The sequence below is a fragment of the Macaca thibetana genome, chromosome 15 (genome assembly GCF_024542745.1).
Source record: "Macaca thibetana thibetana isolate TM-01 chromosome 15, ASM2454274v1, whole genome shotgun sequence".
Lineage (NCBI taxonomy): Eukaryota > Metazoa > Chordata > Mammalia > Primates > Cercopithecidae > Macaca > Macaca thibetana.
Genome location: NC_065592.1, coordinates 87,205,521 through 87,226,347, shown reverse-complemented (window position 1 = coordinate 87,226,347; position 20,827 = coordinate 87,205,521). Strand labels below are relative to the sequence as shown.

The 20,827-nt window shown below is 38.3% G+C and overlaps 1 protein-coding gene across 6 annotated transcripts in view; it reads left to right on the top strand.

The window, feature by feature from the left end:
• Positions 1-20,827, top strand: part of TRPM6 (transient receptor potential cation channel subfamily M member 6) — a 193,504-nt gene that overhangs the window by 90,143 nt on the left and 82,534 nt on the right. For all 6 annotated transcript variants that reach the window (XM_050761467.1, XM_050761466.1, XM_050761470.1 and 3 more), the window contains 9 exons: positions 269-392; positions 3,718-3,790; positions 3,913-4,013; positions 8,205-8,339; positions 9,755-9,808; positions 12,468-12,608; positions 14,948-15,040; positions 16,662-16,939; positions 18,483-18,711. In XM_050761467.1, the coding sequence (XP_050617424.1) occupies positions 269-392; positions 3,718-3,790; positions 3,913-4,013; positions 8,205-8,339; positions 9,755-9,808; positions 12,468-12,608; positions 14,948-15,040; positions 16,662-16,939; positions 18,483-18,711 (1,228 nt within the window). The remainder of the gene's footprint in view (positions 1-268; positions 393-3,717; positions 3,791-3,912; positions 4,014-8,204; positions 8,340-9,754; positions 9,809-12,467; positions 12,609-14,947; positions 15,041-16,661; positions 16,940-18,482; positions 18,712-20,827) is intronic.

Sequence of the window (20,827 nt, the reverse complement as noted above, 5' to 3'; positions counted from 1 at the left end):
CTTGAACTCCTGGCCTCAGGTGATCTTCCACCTGGGCTTCCCAAAGTGCTGGGATTACAGGTGTGAGCCACCATGCCCGGCTCCATTCTCACTTTCAAATTCAGCCTTCTTCTTGAGCTCCTGCTTCCGTTTGCTCCCCCCTCATTTGCTCTCCTGGCAGAACTGTCACCTTTTCAGTCTGGGGAGCTGATGGGGCGTTTTCTTGTACTGATGTTGCCGGCTCATTCCCCTCTCTGGGTTGTGTCAAGACCATTTATTTCTCTTCCAGGATGCTGCGACCTCAGGTGAAAGAGGAGATCATCTGCATGATTCAGAACACTTTCAACTTTAGTCTTAAACAGTCCAAGCACCTTTTCCAAATTCTAATGGAGTGTATGGTTCACAGGGATTGTGTGAGTATGAGGAGTTGATGATTCAGCTGACTTAAGAACTGCTAATTTATAAATATTGTAATATTTATTTTCACAATTAGAAAAAATATGATGGACACAGGAAGGGGAACAACACACAGGGGCCTGTCAGGGAAGGAGCAGGGAAGGAGAGAATCAGGATAAATAGCTAATGTATGCAGGTCTTAATACCTAGGTGATGGGTTGATCTGTGCAGCAAACCACCATGACACACATTTACCTGTGTAACAAACCTGCACATCCTGCACATGTATCCCAGAACTTAAAGTAAAAATTTTAAAAATTAAAATAATTAAAAATAAAAAATATGGATTTTTTTCATTTTGATTTTGGGTATATCTAACTCTACAGAATTTGATTCTTAGTTGAGTAAACTTGGCTTCTTACTGTCATTGCTGTGTGTACTCCCCATGCTTCAAATTCTAGACTCTACTACAGAAAAAGCGCTAAGTATAACAGTGTTCCAGAAAAGTTTTCAGATTTAGTGAAAATTACACAGATGTATTTTCAGAGGGTAAAGGAACAGCTCTGTGTCTTCAATGAACACAGCTTCATGGTGCTGAGTTACATGACTGCCTCACAGCATCCTGGGCAAATCCTGCAGGAAATCATTGGGAATGTATAGGACAATGGGAATAGTGAGAATAAACTCTGGGCTAAAAAATGGAGCCCACAAACTATGGGCTATTGACATAATGTAGACTCAGGAAAAGTTTTTAGTGTTTTAGTGTTTTAGGGTACTGTGATAAAAAGATTAATTTATTTGATTAATTAATTTATTTGGTAAAGATAGGGTCTTGCTCTTTTGCCCAGGCTGGAGTGCAGTGGTGCAGTCATAGCTTACTGCAGCCTTGAATTCCTGGACTCAAGTGATCCTCTTGCCTTGGCCTCCCAAAATGCCAGGATTATAGGGATAAGCCACCACGCCCAGCCTATGAACAAAATGACTTGGATGATATGAATTATCAATTCTTTTTTTTATTTTATTTTTTTATTTTTGAGACAGGGCCTCACTCCGTCACCCAGGCTGCAGTGCAGTGGCGAGATTTTGGCTTGCTGCAACCTCCACCTCCCAGGCTCAAGTGATTCTCATGCCTCAGCCTCCTAAGTAGCTGGGTCTACAGGGGCACGCCACCATGCCTGGCTAATTTTTGTATGTTTTGGTAGAGATGGGGTTTCACTGTGTTGGCCAAGCTGGTCTTGAATTCCTGGCCTCAAGTGATCTGCCTGTCTCAGCCTCCCAAAGTGCTGGGATTACAGGCTTAAGCCACTGTGCACAGCCTGGATTATCAATTCATATCAATGACTCAGATGAAGTGAAGCTGACAATTACAGTAAATATGCAGATATGTCATGATTCAAGGTGATCTTTCTAGAATCTGAAGGCTGGACCAAATTGTATAAGAATTTTAGTAATATTTAAGTACCTGGCCTCAAGAAAACCAACTGAAATGTTGTGGCTAGAGGAAGCATGACAAAATCTATGTGGAAAACTGTTTGGGGTTTTAGTTGGCCCAATAACAACATTAATAGCAACCATGTTTATAATTAGCAGCGTGCCTCTAAATATATTCTTTTCATTTGAAATAGCCCTGTGAGCAACTTCAATATGGCAGTGGTTGTTTATTTCCATTTTGGAAATGATGAAGCAGAAGACTAGAGAATTTAAGGGATTTGCAGTCATGCAGCTAAGAAATGACAGATCTGCCTGGGCGTGGTGGCTCATGCCTGTAATCCTAGCACTTTGGGAGGCCAAGGCGAGTGGATCACCTGAGATCAGAAGTTCGAGACCAGACTGGCCAACATGGTGAAACCCTGTCTCTACCAAAAATGCAAAAATTAACTGGGCATGGTGGCGGGTGCCTATAATCCCAGCTACTTGGGAGGCTTAGGCAGGAGAATCGCTTGAACCCAGGAGGCGGAGGTTGCAGTGAGCCCAGATCGCACCATTGCACTCCAGCCTGGGCAACAAGAGTGAAAGAAAAATATATATATATATATCTGAAACTTGAGTTTCAGAAGAGTTGAAATCTTCTTTATCTACTACACTTTCTATTTGCCACAATAATCAGTAAGTTAAGAAAAGGACATGTTAAAGAGATTGCCCTTGTGTTTGCCTCTTCCTGCCATCAAGCAGAATAATTAATAAGCAATGTAATGACCAATGAGGGCAAAAGAAGGCAGCAAAGGGCTTGCAGATGATAGGAACTGGGTTGTACAATTGAGGGATGATTTTACTCATGCTCATAGAGGGCGTGTCAGGTGAAAGGAAACAATGTGTGAAGTTATAGATGCATAGTTTTTTATCTTTATGATACCTTAGAGATTATTCAGCAGGTTCCTCTCATTTTATGGATGAGGAGCCTGAGATTCAGTAGCCTCACGATATTTACCTAGGACTAGCTTGTTAGTGGCATACTTGGAACCAGGTCTTGCCAGTCTTGGCTTTTTCATTAAAACAGCTACTTCTACTGTATGAAATGTATTTTAATTTAAAAAGACTGAGATACAGTCATTAATATCAGGTGACTCCTCCCCACTTTTGTTTGAAGCAACATAAGCAGAGATTTATTGAAAGTGAAAGCAGGCTCCACAGGGTGGGAATGGGTGAGCAGGCGCCTTAAGCGCCCGCAGGTGACCCTTTGGAACCTAAGTAAAGAACTTACTTGTTTTTAAAGGAGTCAAAGACTCTCTGTGTTGCCCAGGGTACTTGCTCATTGGGTCCACTGTAATTACCTTAATTATTTTATGAGAGACCCTTGAGGATTCATTTCTCATAAAAAAACAAGTCTGGCTGGGCGTGGTGACTCACCTGTAATCGCAGCACTTTGGGAGGCTGAGACCGGAGGATCGCCTGAGCCCAGGAATTCAAGACCAGCCTGGGCAATATAGTGAGAACTTGTCTCTACAAAAAATTAAGAAAAGAGAAGAAAAAAGCAAAAGTCTTAGTTTCCAAGGCTAGGTGAATGGAGGATTTCATTTGTTATCTCTTTGAAAGGAGACATGATTTTATTTACATTGGAAATTAACATTGAGGTTCTTTTTGTTGTAGCATGTACATAGTGTAATAACATTCCTTCATAAATGTTTCCTCTGTACATGTGGAATTTTTAGTATTTTTCCCCCAAGTGCCCATAATTCTTTGTTACTCTGTTTAAAAGTTTTCTCTCCTATAAGTAAAAAAAGGTTTTAAAGAAGAATGTTATCCTCAATTCACTAGCTCCAGTCTGAATTCTGCGGGTACTCTTTGAAAGCATTTATTTGGTAGTTCCCCAAATGTATAGCTCTCTGTCTTTCACTGTTGTAGATTACCATATTTGACGCTGACTCTGAAGAGCAGCAAGACCTTGACTTAGCAATCCTAACAGCTTTGCTGAAGGGTGAGTATCTGGATGGGGTTGCAATTGTTCCTCACTTAGGCTTCTCATGTTCCACAGTACTCTGTGCTACTTGTGTAGATATCTTCAAAAGAATATATGATTGTTCCTTTCTTTTACCCTAGGCACAAATTTATCAGCGTCAGAGCAATTAAATCTGGCAATGGCTTGGGACAGGGTGGACATTGCCAAGAAACATATCCTGATTTATGAACAACACTGGAAGGTATAGTGAAAATGAAGTTATTTGGAAAAAATATTTTGTGTGATGGTCTGTTAGGAAGAGGCAAAAGAGAAAATGAGAGGAGATATTGATTGGTTTGGTAGAAGTGTGGGGTAGCATCTCTGTAGCTGGGATAGCTAAGACACTTCTCCCATCGACTTTGCTTCCTGAAAACTTTCTTCTCTTTTTTTTTCCCTGGCTCTGCAATCTAACTGAAGCTGAAAAGGGAAGTTGAGGGAAAGACAGAATGGAAGGTTTTAATTTTATTTTATTTATGTTATTTTACTTTTAGACACAAGGGCTCACTCTGTTGCCCAGAAGGTCATGCAATGGTATGATCATAGCTCACTGTAACTGGGACCACAGGCGCATGCCACCATGCCCAATTAATTTCTTTGTAAAATATATTTTATTTTATTGAGACAATGATTTGCTATATTGCCCAGGCTGGTCTTGAGCTCCTGGCCTCAAATGATCTTGCTACCTTGGTCTCCCAAAGTGCCAGGATTACAGGCATGAGCCACTGTGCCTGGCGTATGATTTTTAATTGATTTTTGGGTAGATTTCTATCTTGTTATTTAAAACTCAAAGTTTATTTCCTGCTTTAAAATGTAGTAAGTGCTCACATTAGAAATTAGTGAAAACATAAAAAAGAAGAAAGGCTGCCCATAATGCTAATGATAATCACTATTAATATTTCATTTTAAAAAATGATAGTTGTGGCTATAATACAGGTATATTATTTTTGGACCAAGCTAATTAATACATGCACATTGTTTAAAATATCAAATGATATTAAAAGGCAATTTTAAAAGATGGTAGTTCTCTGCCCTGTTAATCACAAGAGCTAGTACCTAGGACGGTTTTGATTTTTCTAATGCTTATAAAGCTCCATATTTCTAAATAATGTCATATTGCTGTATTTTGGTTCATCAGTTTTAGAAATTTTTCAACACTTCTGTCTTGTGGGCCTCACGGCTGCAATGTGGACCGGTTGCCTCTCCTCCCGGTGCGCAGCTGTCATCCCGGGATGCACACTCATCATCTTGAGGATTCCCTTGCCTCTTTCCCATGTTAGACGGCATGTCTTCTATGTCCCTTGTCTTCCTCTTTGTTTACTCATTTATTTTGATGGTATACATGTTTCAGTAAGTTCCTGAGAAAGGGAGTATGAGAGATACATATTTTGAGGACTTACATGTTTGGCTGTATTTTAATTCATTACTTAAACTATTTTTTACTATAGAAATTTGAATGCCTAGCTTGCAGCACCCAGAATTTCTATTGAGAAGTAAACACTTTTTTTTTTTTTTTCCAGATTCTTTGTCACCATTTTTTTTCCCCTCTCTGGAAGTTAAAAAAAAAAAAAAAAAAAGTCTTTCTTTTCCAGTGTTATGATGTGTGTTGTTGTGAGTCTGTGTATCCATTTTGTTGGGCACATGATTTCCACCTGCCAATCATATGTTTTCATTGCATTCCATTCTATTCTGTCCCGTAACACACACCCCCGTTGTTCTCTTTTGTAATTCCTATTATTTGAATATTGGACCTTATGGACTGCTTCTCTAATATTCTTATCTTTTTCCTCCCATGTTTCCTATTTTTCCTTTGGTAACTTTGCTTGACTTTATTTTTTTATTTTAATTTTATTTATTTATTTATGTATTTATTTATTTTTGAGATAGGGTCTCACTCTGTTACCTAGACTGGAGTGCAGTGGCATGATCTCAGTTCACTGCAACCTCCACCTCCCACACACAAGCGATCTTCCCACCTCAGCCTCCTGAGTAGCTGGGACCACAGGTGTGTGCCACTACGCCAGGCTAATTTTTGTATTTTTAGTAGAGATGGGGGTTTGCCATGTTGGCTAGGCTGGTCTTGAACTCCTGGGCTCAAGCAGTCCACCTGCCTCAGCTTCTCAAAGTTCTGGGATTACAGGTCTGAGCCTCAACTTTAATTTTTAAGCCTTCTATGAAGCTTCTCTTTTTCTGGTAGCATACTGTGAATCTATTAATTTCTTCTTTTTTTAGTTTTTAGTTGTTGTGGGTTCATAGTGGGTGTATATATTTATGGGGTATCTGGGATATTTTGATACAGGCATACAATGTATAATAATCACATCAAGATAAATGAGGTATCCATCCTCGAGCATTTATCCTTTGTGTTACAAACAATCCAATTATAATCCTTAATTATTTTAAAATGTACAATTAAATTATTATTGACTATGGTCATTCTGTTGTGCTATCAAATACTAGATCGTATTCATTCTTTCTAACTATTTTTTGGTACCCATTAATTATCCCCCTTATCCCCCTCAGTATTCTTCCTAGTTTCTGATAACCATCCTTCTGCTCTCCATCTCCATGGATTCAATTGTTTTAATTTTCAGCTTCTACAAATGAGTGAGCACATGTAAATTTGTCTTTCTGTGCCTGGCAGTCTATTAATTTGTGAGAGCAAATTTGCTTCCTGTTTGCACCCTCCCCTGTGTTTTTCATTAGCATCCAGAATCCAATATTTTCTTTTCCAGATGGAGTCTTGCTCTGTGGCCCAGGCTGGAGTGCAGTGGTGCAATCTTGGCTTATTGCAACGTCCACCTCCCAGATTCAAGCAATTCTCCTGCCTCAGCTTCCCAAGTAGCTGGGATTACAGGTTCCTGCCACCACACCCGGCTAATTTTTGTATTTTTAGTACAGATGGGGTTTCACCATGTTGGCCAGGCTGGTTTCAAACTCCTGACCTCAGGTGATCTGCCCTCCTCAGCCTCCCAAAGTGCTGGGATTACAGGCATGAGCCCCTGTGCCCAGCCCAGAATACAATATCTTCTTTTACCTTTTTGAGGATATTAATGAGAGCTCTTTTGAAGTTTTCTTCTTCTTACATTGTCTGCTTCCTGCTAGTTGATGTTTTTTGATTCGGTTGGTTTTGGTCTTTTTGTTAAAGTGTAGTGGATAAAAGGCTCTTTGGAAATTCCGAGCCTGCAGTTGGAGCTTGCTTATAGGTTTGAGTTTCACAGTAGGGTGTTCTGACTGCCCTTAGTTCAGGGGCGCCCAGATACCAACATATTTATGTCTTTTCTCTTGTATTGGTGACATTATCAGAAAAGAATCCTCTAATTCCCTGACTGGAAGGTGTAAGCCTTGTTGCTAGTGTTATGGGAATCAAAGGGGAAAGATGACTGGAGAGACCCCAACATTAGGGATTCAGCATGTATGCATGTATTTTGTTGCTGTTGGAATTCTGTAGTAAGTATCTGTTTGTCTCTTGACATTTTCCACTTCTACTATTTGGCTTTCTGGTGACTGCTCAGTCAATTACGACCTGACCATTGCTTTCCAGCTTCCAAAATGTTGCATTCTTGTCTCCACTCTTGTCCTCCTTGTGCTTGTAGATTTATTTCATAACAAAAATCCCTTTACTGTAGTTTTAATGAAGTTTTGAGTGGGAGAAAAATTAGATGAGCGTGTTCAACTTGCCATTGGTACCCAGAAGCCAGGTAGAGTTTAAATGAACACATGACAAGTAGCAAAAACAAAAGAAGAAGAAGAAGCCTTGAATGTCTATCAGAATTGCATTAAGCCCGTACGTTCATTTGGGAACCTTTGAAATCTTTACAATAATCAGTTTTCCCATCCAAGTACATGGGACTTTTTTTATTTATTCAAGATGTCTTCACTGAAGTCCTGCACATTTCTTACTAAGACCATTCATTCATTCATTCATTCATTCATTCAAGACAGGGTCTCGCCCTGTTGCCCAGGTTGAAGTGTAGTGGTGCATTCGTGGCTCACTGCAGCCTTGACCCCTTGGGCTCAATTATTCCTCCCACATCAGCCTCCCAATTAGTTGGGACCACAGGTGCATGCCACTATGCCTGGATAATTTTTGTATTTTTGGTAGAGACATGGTTTTGCTGTGTTGCCGAGGCTGGTTTGGAACACCTAAACTCAAGCAATCCACCTGCCTCAGCCTCCAAGAGTGCTAGGATTACAGGTGTGCGCCCCTGAGCCTGACCTAGTAATACTGTAATTAAATTTTTTTTCCTTTTTTTTTTTCTGTACCCACTGATGGCAGGACTTTATTTTAAAATTGTTGTGTTTGTGTTCAAATTTTGAGTTCAAAAACATGTAATTCTTTAGTTATTTCTACTTTCTTAATTGTCTTTACATTTCTTATTTGTACTTTCTGAAGCCTGATGCCCTGGAACAAGCAATGTTAGATGCTTTAGTGATGGATCGAGTGGATTTTGTGAAACTCTTAATAGAATATGGAGTGAACCTCCATTGCTTTCTTACCATCCCTCGACTGGAAGAGCTCTATAATACAGTGAGTATGGAACATTTCATCAATCATTTCCCTCCAGATTCGAGAAGAGCAATGATCATCAAGCAAACCATTAAGGCAAAACTCCTTATCCGAGGAAGCGAGAAGTAATTGGACTTCCCATCTGAAGCTGGATCTAGTTCCAGGCTTCTTTCCCCAACATTTATAAGTAACTAGAATTTCTATACATCTTCAAATTGCGTGCATGTTAAAACTCGTCGTGCAACCCTTCCTGACATGAAGGCACCAAAATGTCTACAAATGCAATCATTTATCGTTACCTACATGGCTAACATGGTTCAAATTACCCTTAAGCTCCCACTTTAAGGTCCATAAATACTCCTGAGGAAAATTCACTGCTATGAGCTCAATTCTCTCTTGCTGAAGCTCCCTTCTGCACTCTTCTCTAGCATTCTTTCTTTCTAATAAAACTTTCCTTATTCAAAACCTATACTGTTGTCAGTAAATTCTTCCTACTACCTGTGAACCAGTGACTTTCTGTTGCCAGGGGTCTGACACCTTGCCCGGTGATTATTTATTGATCAGCTTAAGACTTGTTTACCTTTTTGAATGTTCTTGTACAAAGATAGTTTATAGATAGACTCTTCAACCAAATGAGAAACATTCTTACCAATTCTGTTTTATCCTAGTAAAAACATAAAGACTAAAATGTGAATAAGAACAAATTGCCTTTTATTGAATTATTGGAAGTATCTCAACCTAAGGCCACTATTAAAATACTGTTCCTGTACCTTTCCCATGTAAACCCTTTGTTGAAACTAGCCTGGCCCACACACTGTGAAAACACCAATTGCTCAAGCCATGCACACTTCTCGAAATAGCCTTCGTTGTCCTTTAAATCTTATTCTTTCTTCAATGATTTATTCAAGTCTTGTCTTCTTGATTACTACAGTTAGTTCATAATGATTTGTTCATAGAGTACCAATTATTTGTAACTCTTTTTGAACCCACACATATATTATTGGTTATTTTTTAGTGTAAGTAGCCACTCTTTTCTATTATAAACACTCCAGGAAAATAGTGCTTATATTTGTCTGAATCCCTGATTGAACGTAGTAAGTTTTCAATAAATATTTGTTGATAGAATGTGCTTGTATGATAGGATTTGTAATTGTATGTTAAAGGATGGTAATCAATTACCTAAGATTCATTTCTGTCTCTTATCACATGAAGTCTTTACTATCTACATATTTGCATCTTGCTTTGAAAAATATTTCATATAATTACATCTTCTCTTGGAAAACACCTTTAGAATTAATTGGCTTAAGCTTCGTTACCAAAAATGTTGAACAAAACTTTCAGTATTCTGAGTTACTTATGCATTCTGAAATAAAGGTTTTACCTCCCAGCACATGGTAATTAAAGAGAATAATTCCTCCTTTTGTTCTTTATTTCAGAAACAAGGACCTACTAACACACTCTTGCACCATCTCGTCCAAGATGTGAAACAGGTAACCTAATTAAGAAGGCGTGAACATGTCTTTATATATCGCCTTAGCTTTGTGTTGGAGGAGTCACTGAATTTTGCTTTGTACAATGCAGATTTGGATTGTTTTGTTAATTACCTATCTTCTTTACCTTGATTTGAACAATTTTATCAACAAACCACACTCTTAGACTTTTTTCCTTAGTTTACTTTATGTTTTAAAAAACTTGATCCACCAGTTAGGTGATATTTACTAATAAAAAGCCATGAATCAGAGACATGCAATGCTTCTCACCAGACTTCAGCTTACCACGATACAATGGTGGTGCCTATGATGATGATACCAGCTGGAAGTAAAGAACTCTGTGGTTGCGTTATCCTTATTGGAGGACTAATAAGTGATTTCCATTGTTTTTGATGTCAGTGATAGTTCCGGCACTCTCCAGCTGCTTCTGTGAGTGTGCATTGCTCTAGGCAGTCAGGTGGCTCCCCTCCCTGTTCTATACTCTTGGTCATGTTTTGCTCATGGTGTTCTCAATGAACTGTGATTTAGGTCAAACTTAAAGTATTTGATTCCCCATTAGTTACCAAAACCTGCCAACTTTAACAAACTTTTATACCTCAGTTTCTTGTCTTTCCATTACCAATGACTTTTATCCACATCACCTGAACATTGGGAGTACTTTTTATTTGTCACTATGGTTAAAATCCAAGGCACATTTTTAAAATTCTCTTATTTTTCCAAAGTCTGATATTTTGTTAGAAGGAATGTGAGCTTTCAGGTTATGTTGATGTGGCGGGAGAGTCAGAGTGAAAGGAAGACATTTCCTTGGTAATTTTTTCTTTTCTTTTTTTTTTTTTGAGATGGAGTTTTGCTCTTGTTGCCCAGGCTGGAGTGCAATGGTGCAATCTCAGCTCACTGCAACCTCCACCTCTCAGGTTCAAGCTATTCTCCTGCCTCAGCCTCCCGAGTAGCTGGGATTATAGGCGCCTGCCACCATGCCCGGCTACTTTTTTGTATTTTTAGTAGAGATGGAGTTTCACCATGTTGGCCAGGCTGGTCTGAAACTCCTGACCTCAGGTGATTCACCTGCCTTGGCCTCCCAAAGTGCTGGGATTACAGGCGTGAGCCACCGTGTCCCGCCTATTCCTTGGCAAATTAGCAGTAAGCAAAAGTGTCCATACTCATGTAAATTTAGTTTGTATTGATTTGTGCAATATGAAAATGATTTTCTTTAATTTTTTTCTTAAACTCTGCCACAGTAAACTGTAAAAAAGTGATGAACTAGGTTAAATATGTTCTAACTAGCAGCAATAAGAGCATTACTTCTGGCATTCTTTGAAAAAAGTAAATTATGAATGTAAAAAAGAAAAATTAAATTATTTAAATTCGTACATATATAACCTTATTTCTTGATCCAAGCTTTGTGAACATTAGTCACAATCTTCATTTCAGAGACCTTGTTCAACACTCTGTGTGCCTTTAAAAATTTACTGTAAATGGGCAGTTCAAAAGTGAAGAGTTATGAAGAGGTAGTAAAGTGCGATTTAAGGAGTCAAAATAATTTTCATTTAGACTAGGACCCGCATACTTGGAAATCTACCACTCAGCCCTCCTGCCAACCGACCATAACACTTGTCTTGGCACAGCCTCATGGTTTTGTTTGTTTGTTTGTTTTGCTTTATTGCAATATTCTCTTTATTGTGGTGGTCTCAAACTGCACCCACGATGTCTCTAAGGTATGCCTGTATAGAGTTTCAGATAGTTACTCAGCTCGGCCAAGTGCATATGCTAAACTCTGGGTAGACAAAGACAGAACCTTCCACACAGTCTGTAAAGGAAGACAGACATGCACGCTGACAACTTCAATACCCTTGTAATATATCTTGTGGGATTTTGGACCATAGGGAAAGTGGATTGTAGACACAAAGACCCCCAAATATGTCCTGAAATATAGAAAGCACTATACTGTCTATACTGAATTAAGTTCAATTCAAGGAAGAACCTGGCTGCCTAAGCCTTATGTTTTAATATCGAATTTGACTCTGTCATTCTATATTCCTTGTTTTCATTTGTTCTACTTCCTCCCATGTTCTTGTTTTACATATGATGTAGTCAGTGCAGTGCAAAGTGTTATATCCATTTCAACAAAGAGAGAAGCTGAAAAGCTAATCCAGTGTTGATTTTGGATCACACACATTCAGTGTAGACTTTATGGTTTTTACTTCTGTTGGAGTAGCTATATTATTTCTAGTTAAAAAAACTCTCTATATACATATTTGTTTGTTTTTTTTTTCTACTTGTTTAATGTTTTTCTCTTACTTCCAGTTAGGAACTCCATATGGAATAAAAAAAATTTAAATGTATTTTACTCAAATGTGTGTGTATATATGTTTGTGTGCATGATAAGGAGAGTGAGGGCAAGAGTTAGAGAGAGAGAGCATGCATAAATGGAAGCACACATTTAATGTCTATGAAATGAGAAAGCATAAGGCTAAGATATTTTTCCTTCTGAACTGGCAGATTGCATCAATAGCTGGTCACTTAAATTAATCAGTTTGTAAAGATATTTAAAAGGTATGTCTACCTCTTTGCAATGAATTTGATTATGTTCTAATGGCATGGCAAGAGAAATGGAAGAAGATAACTAAAAGTTAAAAGTCGTCGCGTGTTTTTGTTGCAGCATACTCTTCTCTCAGGCTACCGAATAACCTTGATTGACATTGGATTGGTGGTAGAATACCTCATTGGTAGAGCATATCGCAGCAGCTACACTAGAAAACATTTCAGAGCCCTCTACAACAACCTCTACAGAAATCAGAAGGTAGAGTAATTGAAAAGTGCCTAAGTAAAATTGAGAATGATTAGGAATTGTTTTAGAAAAATGGCCTGGGAAGTTCAGACAAAAATAGCTCCTAAAATGGTCATTTTATTTATGGACATTTGTTATCTGCTGTATGTGAAGTATAACACTGTACTAAGTGTTGCAGTGTTGGCCTGGGATGCATAAGGATCAGAAGTTTGGAAACTCTTCAACTGATTTATGAATAACTAGCCATAATATAAAACAGTATATAATACATGCTAGAGTGACTTGGAAGTGATGTGATGAGGCAGGTTAGAGGGAGAGATGACCAGTTCTTTTTTTTTCCTTTTCTTTCTTTTTCTTCTGAAAATACTGATATCAAAAGCTTAATCAGATTAGATATGTAAACTCATCACAGTCCATAGTCTGGAGATAACAAACTTGGTATAAGCATGTAGTGATTATATTGACAGATGTGTGTAGACTGTCCTTAAAAACACAAGTGATACATATTTTATTTTCCATGATAGTTTGAAGAGTCTAGGAATGTAAAATTAGAGTTGTTGGTTAGTAGTTAGCAGAGGAAACTGCCTATTTCTTGAAATTGCCATTATGGATTAGCAACCTGAGGAAACTCATTCTTATTAGAAGATGAGGGGAGGATTAGAAAATGTAGTTTTGGGTATTTTTGTTGAGAGAAGAGAAGGAGCAGTAAAGGGCACAGCCTTTGGGTATTCAGGTATGTTTCTGCTGTGACAAGGAGACCTTTGTTGCTGGAGAATCAGTGTCATATGGTTTTAAGGGAGGAGACTGGAAAGGCAGTTTGGGGTAAGATCCCATAAACAGCAGAGAATATCAAGCTACTTGGGATCCTTTATAAAGAGTCAAGTGACGTGAAAGCCCAGCTTAGCTTTCAGAAATGAAAAAGCAAAACAGGAAACCCAAATCCGACACAGAAAAATTAAGATTTCAAAGGCATAAGGATACACTTAAGGAGGTCAGCTACTTCATTTAGACATTGCTGTGAGATTCCTGGTGGCAAGTAGGAGGACTGACTGTGGCGTTGGTGCAGCTCAGTGTGGAGCTTGCTAGGGAAGTTCCCTTAAGTGCCCTTTCTTCAAATGGCCTGCCAGTATGAAGTCACCCGTTTCTTGGATTGTCTTCAGTGGAGTGCAGAGTTGATTGTGTGTCATATTAAACTAGACTGTAGTAGTTACAAGCACATGATTTTGGAGTCAGAGACATCTGGCTAGGATTGCCTCCTAGTTTTGCTCTTTAGTCGCTATGTAATCTTGAACATGAAGCTTAACTTCTCTGTGCATGTTTCCTCATCTATAAATGGGAATAGTAATGCTCCTTTTATAAATTTGTCAGAAGGATTACATAAAATAATATATGAAAAATCCATGCTCCTGGTACACAGGGATGCAGAGTCATCGTTAGTAATAATCGTCATTATGATAATTACTATAATGACACTATTAATTCTATATTACAATAGTAATAATAATTTGGGTGTTGCCTTTAAAAAGTCTTCACCTCATCATTTCTATGCTCGCTTTTTTCAACAAATCAGAAACTTAAATAAAGCAGTTCAAAGCCTATAGTTTGGGTTGGGCATGGTGGCTCATGCCTGTAATCCCAAGACTTTGGGAGGCCAAGGCAGGAGGATTGCTTGAGCCCAGGAATTCGAGACCAGCCTGGGCAACACAGTGAGACCCAGTCTCTAAATAAATAAATAAATACATTTTAAAAAACAAAGCCTATGCTTTTTATCATATTTTATGTTAGTCCCTTTAAGAATGTTTCTTTTGTTTTTGTTTCTTGTTGATAAAAATTTCATGCTAATGGCAATGAGTTGTGCTGTTGCTGGGGGTGGCCACTGGAGTTCCGGTGGAGATATTATATAATACCTGAGAAATTCCATAACTTTCTGTCTTAACCTTAACCTTGGAGCTGCTTGTGAATGGGAATTTTTTCTTATCAGAACTGTAAATCTTTATTGCTTATTCTGAACTTGTTCCAGGGAGAGAACATCCATTCATTCTAATGGAATTTCCACATAGTGAAGGAATGCAGATATATAATAGGGAACAAAAGAGTGTGTTCTCTAAGATGTTAGGAAATAACAAAATGCACAATGAGATCATTAGAGGCTCTTGTTGGGTGCTAATCATGGATGAGAGACAGAGGCATGGCTATTTGGTAGGACACAACATTATATTTGGTTTTGTGTTATTGTCTAGAATTAAAATATTGTGACCACTATAATCTTCTCCCCTCATTTTGTCTTATTTTAAAAATGAAATAATAACATGTGCCAGAGAGTGACCAGCTTTGTTCCAAACCTTTCCCAGCACCGGAGACGCTCCTCAGGAAATAGAAATGAGTCTGCAGAAAGCACGCCGCACTCCCAGTTCATTAGAACTGCACAGCCATACAAATTCAAGGTACCATTTACTTGTTTTTAGACTTGAAAGAAAAATGTTTTTTTTACAACTCGAGACTGTTTCTTCATTTACATCAAAGAAAGGGAGGTGTAAATAGAGGGACTATTTATAAGTGCCATAAACAGATGGTGCGAGTCAAAAGCATAACACAACTGTCCAGTACCAACAGTGAGCAAAGGCGCAGTGATGCTCTGGGCTTGCACTTTAGCCTCTTTTCCTTGTTGCCATCCCTGCTGTGTCTAGACAGTGACTCAGTCAGGTGATCTGTGGGATGGTACTTAAAAAATGTGATCATTAACCCAACACCATACTCTGATGTCTTGTTCCCCAAGGCCAGTTGGATGTGAAGTCTGTTTCCTTCTTTTCCTTCACTTCTCTGTTGCACTGACCTTTTGCATCTTCTTTTTAAAAATTTTTCCTTTTTGAGGCTTTCTTGAAATTAACATAAATCTAATATTACAGCATGATAATGATGATGATGATGAGTGTGTGCGTGTGTGTACAACATTGTTATTCCTCCTAGTCTCATACTCCTCCAATCCCACTTTACTCTGAGAATAAATGCTTTTGCTCAAGAATTTCCATGCAAATGGTTATTATGTTAGCTGAAAGAGGTTTGCTTTCCATAGCCACTGGTATGAAAGAGGTAGTTCATAAAATTACCGTTGGTCATCATCAATGAACATGAATTCCTTTTATTTATAGAAATAGAGGAAATGGATTATAATTTTTTGCTATGACCTCTTAAATTAAAAAGAATAATTATTGAATCTTTAGTATTTGCCAGGCATTATACTGAGTGCTTGGTTGAACTTGGAGGGTAGGTGGGGAGGGGAGGATATAACGGTGTCTGAGAAATGGTCTCATCTTCCTCAAAGTCATAACCATAGTGCAGTATGATGAGCCCAGAGATAGAGACACACAAAATGATATAGGAGTACGTGAGGAGGTAGAGTGGCATGGTAAGTGGGGATTTATCAGGTGGAGAATGGTATTTCATGATCACCTGTTACCGTTGCTGATAAAGATAATCAGAATTAAAGGAAAAGAAACTTCAAATCAATCTATTTGAATACATGTTGGCTACACTAGGGATGTTTTCCCAAAGGAAAGATAATGAATCTATTTGCTAAGTGAGGTTAGAGCTTTTTAAAAATACATCATTCTCATGTATCCAATATGTTATTTTGACCCATTTCCTTGAGAAATTAAAAGTTATCATGTAGTCTCTAATTCAGCACTCATCATACTGCACTGTGGTTATTATTTTGAGGAAGATGCAACCATTTCTCAGGTATTGTTATATCTCCCCCTACCCACCCATCTTTCAAACTCATATTAAGCACTCTGGGTATATCCTAAAGAGGTACTGCTTTAAGTTATGCTAAATGACCTTAAGATATATCAGTTCAGGGACTCTGGATCTGTTAAATGCAACAAGAAATAGATTACCTTTTATGATCTAAATTTTGCTTGCTGGCTTGTAGAATCTTATTATTGTTTCCATCTCTTTTTCAGTAGTGATTTAAAAAAAATCTGTAGGACACCTGCTGTGTTGAATTAGGTAAAACATCATGCATCTGAGTATTTGAAAACTCATTCCTATTTTATTTTCCAACAGGAAAAGTCTGTAGTCCTTCATAAATCAAGGAAGAAGTCAAAAGAACAAAATGTATCAGATGACCCTGAGTCTACTGGCTTTATTTACCCTTACAGTGACCTGCTGGTTTGGGCTGTGCTGATGAAAAGGCAGAAGATGGCCATGTTCTTCTGGCAGCATGGAGAGGAGGCCACGGTTAAAGCAGTGATTGCGTGTATCCTCTACCGGGCAATGGCCCATGAAGCTAAGGAGAGTCACATGGTGGATGATGCCTCAGAAGAGTTGAAGAATTACTCAAAGTAAGTGTTCTCTCTTCACTTCATACTAAACATCAACACTTCTTAGAATGGTTAGACACTTTTATCTCTCTCATCTTTAAACTTGTAGGACAAATGGACTTACTGCCATGCATTTTATGGACTCTCCTATTAAAAGGGTCTTCAAGAATTCTAAGGAGCTTTGTGAAGTAAAGGAAGGAGAGGTGGCCTTCAAGTCAGGGGACTTGAGTTCTAGTCCAGCTGTTGACTAATTAGACAAGTCAGTTGACCAGATTTCGGGGCTTTAGTTTCCTACCTATGAAATGTTCAATTAATGATTTTGAAAACTCCCCCTAACTCAGAACTCTTCGATGCTAAATTAAAGTAAGACATTGTTTTCATTAAGTATCTCTCAGGAGGGAAAACAAATAAATGCATTTTGTTAAAGAACCAGAGAGTAATGGTGGAAAATAGAAGTTAAAAATGCTTTTGGTTTTTAAGTTACTAAAGTGTTATAGTAGTGAAGAAAGCATGAAAGCTAGAATCAGTGGAAACTAATTTATAATTTTGATTTAAAAAATTCCCAGGCTGGAGGCAGAGGTTGCAGTGAGCTGAGATTGTGCCACTGCACTCCAGCCTAGCGACAGGACAAGACTCCATCAAAAAAGAAAAAGAAAAAATTCCCAGGCTGGAGGCAGAGGTTGCAGAGAGCTGAGATTGTGCCACTGCACTCCAGCCTGGTGACAGAGCAAGACTCCATCAAAAAAAAAAAGAAAAAATTCCCAGGCTGGGTGTAGTGGCTCACACCTGTAATCTCAGCACTTTGGGACACCACGATGGGAGGATTGATTGAGGCCAGGAGTTCAAGACCAGCCTGGGCAACATAGCAAGACCCTGTCTCTACCAAAAAAAAAAAAAAAAAAAAAAAAAAAAAACCCAAATTCCAGAGAATGACAATGTCTACCTTTCAGAAGAAACATTCTCCTCGAAAATCACATGAGGGTGTCTCTAGTTCTAGGTCTATAGCTTTCTTAAGTCATGTAGGTATTTTATAAAATCTTTTTTTAAAAAAGTGATTCCATAGCTTTCCTCACTTGCTAGTTGGGTTCTGAATGGTCTTTTTTGTCCAAAAAAGCAACAAAACAAAACAAAACAAACAAAAACAAAACTTTATTAGATCTTATTAGGGAGTCCCAACCAAGCTATGTATAAGCCTATGTGTAAGTCCCAAACCAAGCTATGTCCAATAATGTGGAGTGGCTACTCCCCATGAATAGCTCAGGTGTAAATTAAATTCTGTATGCTACAATGTAAACCTCCTAGTTCTGTTCCTTCAGGAAAGGGAGAAAAATCTCATTAGTGAGCAGTAATTCCTTTTCAAATAGTTTCTGGAAACTAAGATTATTAATCTGCTGTTTGGTGTTGTTGGCTTTTTTTTGTTTTTTTTTGAAAGAAGCCTTCTGAATTGATATTTTCTGAGTCTCACATCCAATCTTTTACAATGTTTCTAAATGTTCTAAAATGTTTCTAATAATGCAGCTCTCTCACCTGCCTTTGTTTTCTTCATTTGCCACCTTCATGGCAGACAGTTTGGCCAGCTGGCTCTGGACTTGTTGGAGAAGGCATTCAAGCAGAATGAGCGCATGGCCATGACGCTGTTGACGTATGAACTCAGGAACTGGAGCAATTCGACCTGCCTGAAACTGGCCGTGTCGGGAGGATTACGACCCTTTGTTTCACATACTTGTACCCAAATGCTACTGACGGACATGTGGATGGGGCGCCTGAAAATGAGGAAGAACTCTTGGTTAAAGGTAAATTTACTTTACTTGCTTTATGGAGTTTAATGTTAGTTTTGTATAAAATTCTGTACTCGAGTTACATTTTCTTCCAGTAGTGTGTCTTCAGGAAAACCAGTTAGTATCTTTGAGAGCTCGTTTAGAGATTCTAGTAGGGGAGCGCAGCTACTCCTATACCCTTGACGGAAGATTGGTCCTCTGTCGAGGATGGTCGTCTTCTGCGACTGAGCGACCACCCGAGCGTGCAGCTTTGGGAGGGATGAACATGGAGTGGTGAGGCAGGAAGGGGACACCTGCCTAGCTGGCCAGATCAGCCGAATCAACCCTGGCGATCAATGGGGTGACAGATGTCACAGCCAGATTGGCCTCACATCCCAGTTAATATCTTTGATTCTCACAGAAGATCTGGGGTCTCCCCAGAGGAATCTGCGAAGATGACTTATCTCCTATGGCCACAGTTTCCTTTTGAATAATGGACATAATTGTACCTGCCCTGTCCACCACAAAGATGAGGGTGGTTAGAAGAAGTTAAAAGCGTAGACAAACATGTAAGATTTCATTATTACTAGTTGCTATTGCCTCTGATAATTATAACAAAAGTAAATGAGACTTTTTAGTGAATTTTTTTTCAGTGTAAGAATACTAAGAGATAATAAACTAAATAAAATTAATAACTTCTGTTGTTCTGCTCACCCAATATATGTGTGTGTGTGTGTGTGTGTGTGTGGTTTTCTTTCTTTCTTTTTTTTTTTTTTTTTTTTTTGAGAGAATAAGTGACTGTTTCATAAGGCTGCCCTCCAATACATTTGTTCACATGACTAACCATCTCAAAATTCTCAGCCTCATCTGTTATCTTAAATTATCAAGAATAATTTAGTTGACTGCTAAGGACATTTACCTTTGACATCAAACCTAAGTCTATAGGCTTTAGGTTATGGCCAAGCCTAAGGAGTACACATACTTATGAAACCAAATAAAATGAGACACAGAGTGAGTATTAAGAACTACATAAGTCTGTATTTTATATTTTAATTTTATTTTTCCTAGAGTTCTTAAAAATATGATGTGTCCCAAACATAATGACTGTTTTTTCACTGATGAAATTATAGAAAGAAGAGAAATGTCAACCAAAAAGGATCTCAACATAAATCCTTTTAAAGAAAATATCAGAAACAATAATTGTTTTCAGAAGTTCTCCAGTGATCTGCTTTGATTGCACCCTTGGAACTGAGGAATTAGAGATGTGAATGAGTTCACCTCTAGCTACATAAGTTCAACGTTCAAGGAGTGAGATAAGATATAGATAGCTGGTAGTTTGAGAAATAGTTTTCCTCATGTTTGTGTCCTGTATGTACTCTAGTTTACTAGAAATCCTTATTTTTGAGAACTTAATGAATTCTTGTTCTTCATATACTTCATACCAAAAAGAAGACTTAAGTGAAGTAAGACTAAATGTTTTGCCCCAAAACATAGAGTGAGTTAATAAAAAAGGCTGAGCTATCTACTTAAAGTCTCTAAGCTGTAGTAAACGTTCTTCAGCAGTGTCTAGGTCCTACTCTATCAGTGCTTGGTTGGTGAATTTTAGAAACAGGTTTGCAAATAATTGTAAGATGTCCTGGCTAGGCTAATTCCAAGTAGAAAAAGACTGTAGGAAAACCATGTAGAGAGATGTGGATGGGAAAACTCATTGTAATGCTCCATCTTATCCCTTAGAGATTGGATACTGATGTTGTTGAATACTATCTCATAAGCCAGTTGTTTTGCAATGGACAAGGGCAACAGAATGTGGGGCCTCTTCAGGAAGTTGACTAGAGATTAATTAGTACAATATTACCACTGGGCATGGTAACTGCAATTTTTCCAGACCTACAAGATTGCATGTATTTTGGGTTCTACAGCTGGACAAAAAACAAACACACAAAATCCTATTAGAACTGAAGAAAGTCCAGAGAATCTTCACAGGAGATCAAGCTTTAAAACAGGATGACAAAAGATAATTTCATCATGAAAAAAAAAAAAAAGGCCGACAAGGATATGACTTCAGTTTGCCATACTTAATAATGAATGTCAAACAGGTTAAATCTTCTTTTTGGTCACTGAATACCAGAATACTAAGGCCTGCTTTTAGCTT